This window comes from Crocuta crocuta, unplaced genomic scaffold (genome assembly GCF_008692635.1).
Source record: "Crocuta crocuta isolate KB4526 unplaced genomic scaffold, BGI_CrCroc_1.0 scaffold13, whole genome shotgun sequence".
NCBI classification, from domain to species: domain Eukaryota; kingdom Metazoa; phylum Chordata; class Mammalia; order Carnivora; family Hyaenidae; genus Crocuta; species Crocuta crocuta.
The window spans coordinates 4,965,490-4,970,391 of record NW_027530007.1 but is presented as its reverse complement, the minus strand read 5'-3'; the positions used below and the strand labels follow the sequence as shown (position 1 = coordinate 4,970,391).

General features: G+C 61.8%; 1 protein-coding gene across 1 annotated transcript in view; it reads left to right on the top strand.

Moving 5' to 3' along the window:
* THAP3 (THAP domain containing 3) overlaps window positions 1-4,896 on the top strand; it is a 6,863-nt gene extending 1,967 nt beyond the window's left edge. The window contains exons 2-5 of the mRNA XM_077763977.1: window positions 451-768; window positions 3,523-3,585; window positions 3,948-4,046; window positions 4,315-4,896. Of these exons, the coding sequence (XP_077620103.1) occupies window positions 451-768; window positions 3,523-3,585; window positions 3,948-4,046; window positions 4,315-4,575 (741 nt within the window). The 3' untranslated portion in view covers window positions 4,576-4,896. The remainder of the gene's footprint in view (window positions 1-450; window positions 769-3,522; window positions 3,586-3,947; window positions 4,047-4,314) is intronic.
* The last annotated feature ends 6 nt before the right edge of the window (window positions 4,897-4,902 follow it).

Genomic DNA, 4,902 nt, shown 5'->3' with positions numbered 1-4,902 from the left:
CCCCCACCTCCTCTCATGCCCTCTTGCCAAACCTGCCTCTGACCATGGCCTGACCGTGGCCCCAACATGCCGGCGCCCCCGGCCCGCTGCCTTTGCTGTCGCTCTTCCCTCAGATCCCTGCGCCCCACGCTCCTGCCTCCTTCAGCTTCTGCTCAAAGGTCACCTCTTAGGAGGCCTTCCTGACCGCTTCACTGTCTGTTCCTACACAGTCTAGATGTGTTTGGTTTACAGTCAGTTTTCCTGTTCTCGAACGTGGGCTCCGTGAGGGCAGGACTGTCATTCATTCCTCCGTCCCGGTGCGGGGGGCAGGCTCCTGAGGGAACCCGCACAGGCTCACTCCGCACATATACCTTCAGAAGGTCTGGCCACGTCCATGGCCCCAGATTTCCTACTAATGATGCCATAGGCAGCCACTACGGAAGCTTCCAGAAATCAGAGGCAGTTTAACAGAGTGAGATTACTGAGTTTTCCAAGCCGTCCGGCGAAATCCCACGTGGGATTTTCAGAATTCAGAACTCTGTAGAGCCGACATCAGCTTTGCAGATTCCTTCCCATCTCCCTCCTTTGCCTCCTAGGTTCCCGTTCAGCCGCCCAGAGCTGCTGAAGGAATGGGTGCTGAACATCGGCCGGGGCAACTTCAAGCCCAAGCAGCACACGGTCATCTGCTCCGAGCACTTCCGCCCTGAGTGCTTCAGCGCCTTCGGGAACCGCAAAAACCTGAAGCAGAACGCTGTGCCCACAGTGTTTGCCTTTCAGGACACCGCGCAGGTGAGCCCAGCGCTCTCTCCAGATGCGGCCGAGGGACCCAGCGGGCGTGCAGGGTGGGGGTGTCTGCAGGGACAGCCCAGGTGGAGGCTGAGAACAAGCGAGGGCAGCCCCGTCAAGCCTCCAGGGTTCAGAGCCCAGCGGCCCGGCTGGACGTGACCTTTGCTTTAGGTAATTTGCACTGTAAATTTACCCTTTAAAAATAGATCACATAGATCACGCTCGGGGCGCCTGGTGGCTCAGTGGCTCAAGCGTCCGACTTTGGCTCAGGTCGTGATCTCGTGACCTGTGGGTCTGAACCGCACGTTGGATCTGCAGTGAGTGTGAAGCCTGCCTGGGAGTTTCTCTCTCCCTCTCTCTCTGCTCCTCCCCCACTCACGATTTCTCTTTCTCAAAAATAAAAACTTAAAAAAAATATATATCTATATCACTCTTTACAGACTGGAGCATTGAGGCAGCTGATTGGTGGCTGTGCCCAAATCTTGGTCCTTGATGCATTTCACATTTGCTGGGCTTGAGGCCTCACGGCGAGGATCTTCCCAGTGCAGGGTGGCAGATGTGTCACATTCAGACCTTGTCCTTTTTTTTTTAAGTTTATTTTGAGAGGGGTGCGAGGAGCAGAGAGCGAGAGGGGGAGAGAATCCCAACCAGGCTCTGTTCAGTGTAGAGACCAGTGCGGGGCTCAAATTCATGAACTGTGAGATCACGACCTGAGCCAAAATCAAGAGTCAGATGTTCAAAAAAAGAGTCAGATGCTCAACTGACGGAGCCACCTAGGCGCCCCCTTGACCTGGTCCTTTTCTTCTGAGGAGCCAGCTGGGGCCTGAGAGCTGCGGTCCCGGAACGGGGGGCTGAGCCCCTCCACGCTGGCCGAGAGCGCTGGCCAGGGTGCGCAGGGCGGGCGCAGGCGCAGTGCCGGAGGGGTCAGGGGCCGGGTGGGCAGAGACTTAGAGACGGAGGGCCTGGGACACGCTCACAGACGGCGTCAGCTCAGGCTGGTTCGGGGTTTGCAAGGGGCCAGATGGGGACGGGCTCAGATAGGCTGGTTTGCTGGGTGAGGCGCGTGGGCACGCGGCTGTGGACGGCTCCCTCTGGCCGGGGCCTGCGGTGTCGCAGGTAAGCGCAGCCCGGGTGGCCTGAGCCGAAGGTGGGTGTGGTCTGGAGCGCAGATGGACCCAGCAGGCCCAGGGAGCGGGTCGGGGAGGCAGTGCTTGCTGAGCCCCCGGAGGACGGGGTCCCTGACCGAGTCTGGCCGTGTGCACGTGGGGTTTGATCTCCCAGCGGGACACTGAAGTGGCCGTGTCCCAGTGGGGCGGGACGTGCAGGTTTCTCTCGGGACAGCTAGCTGGATGTCGAGGCTGCGAGGGGGATTGTACTGGATTTCCTAAATCCTGAAAGTGTCCTGAGGGCCAGAGCGTGGGCCTCATGGTGGGGCACCTTCCTTAACCCAGAAGGCAAAGTAGTGGCGGAGGCGACCCAGTCTCCTGGCCGCGAGAGGGGAGGGAGTTACGGGCTGTGGGGACGTGCGAGTCCCTGTGTCCTGCGTCGGGGCTTCTGCCCTCACGTCCCCTGGAGGAGGGGCCTCCCCACCGCCCTGTCCGTTGGCCCTGCTGGCCTGCCTTCCCTTCGTGCTGGCTCCTCTGGGCACCACCCCAGCTGCCGCGCTCGGTGAGGGCTGGGATTTATTTCACTGCTTTATTCCCAACACCAAGAATGTGGCCCTAACAAGGTAGGTTCTGTCTGTCTTTTTTTTTTTTTTTAAGTTGTTTTATTTGAGAGGGAGGGAGAGAGCGAGTGCGCGCACGGGCACGAGCAGGGGATGGGGTGGGGAGAGAATTCCAAGCAGGCTCCATGCTCCTCACGGAGCTGACGCGGGGCTCGAACTCACGAACCCCGAGGTCATGACCTGAGCCAAAGTGAAGAATCAGCCACTTAACCGACTGAGCCACCCAGGCGCCCCACGAAGTAGGTTCTCAACCTGTGTTTGTTGTCTGTTGTTTCAACACAGAAGGCCTTTTATTTTTGAGATATATTGTTCCGTCTTATTTGACTGTGGTGAGAACACTTAACATGCGATCTGCCCCCTTGACGACCTTAAACATACAACAGAGAACCATTACCTACGGCACGATGTGCCGCAGTGTCTAGAACTTGCATCGTGTTGCTTGACTGGAACTTCATGCCCTCTGATTAGCCTTCTTCTCCGTCAGCGCGTGTTGCTAATGGGGTTTGATTGCTTCTTGGGCGTTTGTGGTAAAAGGTGACCCCTGAAGGGTCAGTACAGCCTAACGGCTCCGGGCACGTCTGCGAGCCCAGCTCTGGGTGCTGCCCGTGTGGGGCTGGAAGTCAGCGTGGGCTGCTGGTTCGGGCCTGTGGCCGGCGCCTCGGCTCTGTGGACGCCGCGGGACTGGCCGTGGGCATGAGGCAGTGCTCTCTCCTGCGTGGCTGTCCCTCAGTGAGCCAAATCTGAGTCGCCTACTACCACGCGCCTAGCCTGTCGGGCCCTGGGGTGACGCGTACAAATTAGGTCTGTGGTTTCACAGGGCCTGTTTACTGGTGTCTGACCTAAGATTTGGGGAGAGAGAGAGACAGGGTGGTGACGAGAGCGGGGCTGGATTCAGAGCATCATTGGAACTTGGGGCTGAGCAGTGGGGACAGATACATGCGGCTGGGTGCCAGGTGCGGGTCTCGGGGTGCCCTCCTCGGCCTCCCGGAAGCAGGCCCGGGGGCCTGTGGCCACTGCTCTGTCTGTTGCAGCTGGTGAGGGAGAACACGGACCCGGCTGCTGGGGGTGCGGATGTGGACCCCGAGAAGGAAGAGGTGAGTGTGCGCCGGCCCCCTCCAAGTCCGGACTCGGGCCTCGATGGGGGACACCGAATGGCCAGCACCCGCCCCTGGGCTGGCCTGCGGGTGTCTGTCGTGCTCTCCACATAAGCCAGGGGGTAGGACTCCAGGTTCTCCTAGGGAAGGGAAGGCAGAGGCTCCCCGGCCTCCTTCCTGTTTGGTCCCGAGCAGTGAACGCTGGCTGCTGGCGCGGCTCGTGCCCGATTTCGGGGGGTCGCAGGCCAGACCGCAGAGGGGCGGGCTGTTAGTTTCCGCTGGGCCCCTGGCCGCGGCCGCCCCCTCCAGGACGGTGTGAAGGGATCCTGGTGTTCTGCCTGCTTCTGCCCCACTGTCCATAGGTGGCCTCGGAGGCGGGGCCCGCGGCGTGTGGCCTGGGGAGGAAGACCGACGCCACCCTCGAAGCGCTGCCCCCGAACGCCGGTGGCCCCGCGGAGCAGGTGAGGCATGGACCAGGCGCCGGTGCAGCGTGAGGTTGCTCGGGTTCTGCAGGGAGTGGGGCGGGGTTTCCCTTCATCAGAGTGAAGCCATCCGGTGCCCGGGCTGCGAACATGCCCTGAGCGGGCGGGTGAGGACATCAGGGGCACTGTGGGCATTGAGAGCCAGGCTGTCCGTGTCCCCAGCCGTCCCTGCCCCGAGGTGGTGGCTGTGCTCGGCCTGGCTGTCAGCCCCTGGCCCTGCCTCGCCCTCACACGCCTCTGTCCTCAGGTCCTGCCGCAGAGACTGCAGGGCAGCCAGGTGCCCGGTCAGCCGGCCGGCCCCGCACAGCCGTCCGATCACAGCTACGCCCTCCTGGACTTAGACGCCCTAAAAAAAAAACTCTTCCTGACTCTGAAGGAAAACGAGAAGCTCCGAAAACGTGTGAAGGCGCAGAGGCTGCTGATCCAGAGGGTGTCCAGCCGCCTCCGAGCCCACAGAGCGGCCCGGCTGGGAGTCCAGGCCGGGCCGCGGCCAGAGCAGCACAGCTGAGCCGGGCTCTCCAGGAGGCGGGACGGTGGCTCTGGGGCACTGGCCGGGGAAGGACAGTGAGGCCTGCCGGGCCAAGCCTGGGGGGAGCAGCCCAGGCCCCCTCAGGGGAAGTTCAGCGGCATCAGCCCAGGACAGGGTGGGGCCATGAGTGAGACCAGCTTGGTCCTGCAAGCTGTCCTTCCAACAAAAGCTGGGTGGGGTCTTCAGCACCACTGCATGAGGCAGCCTGAGCCAGGGTGGCCGAGGCGACCCCGCTGGGGAGGAAGGGCACTTCCCGGAGGGCAGCTGGGCCCAGGCTGTCAGTCGGCTGAGTGGCTGGGACCCGCC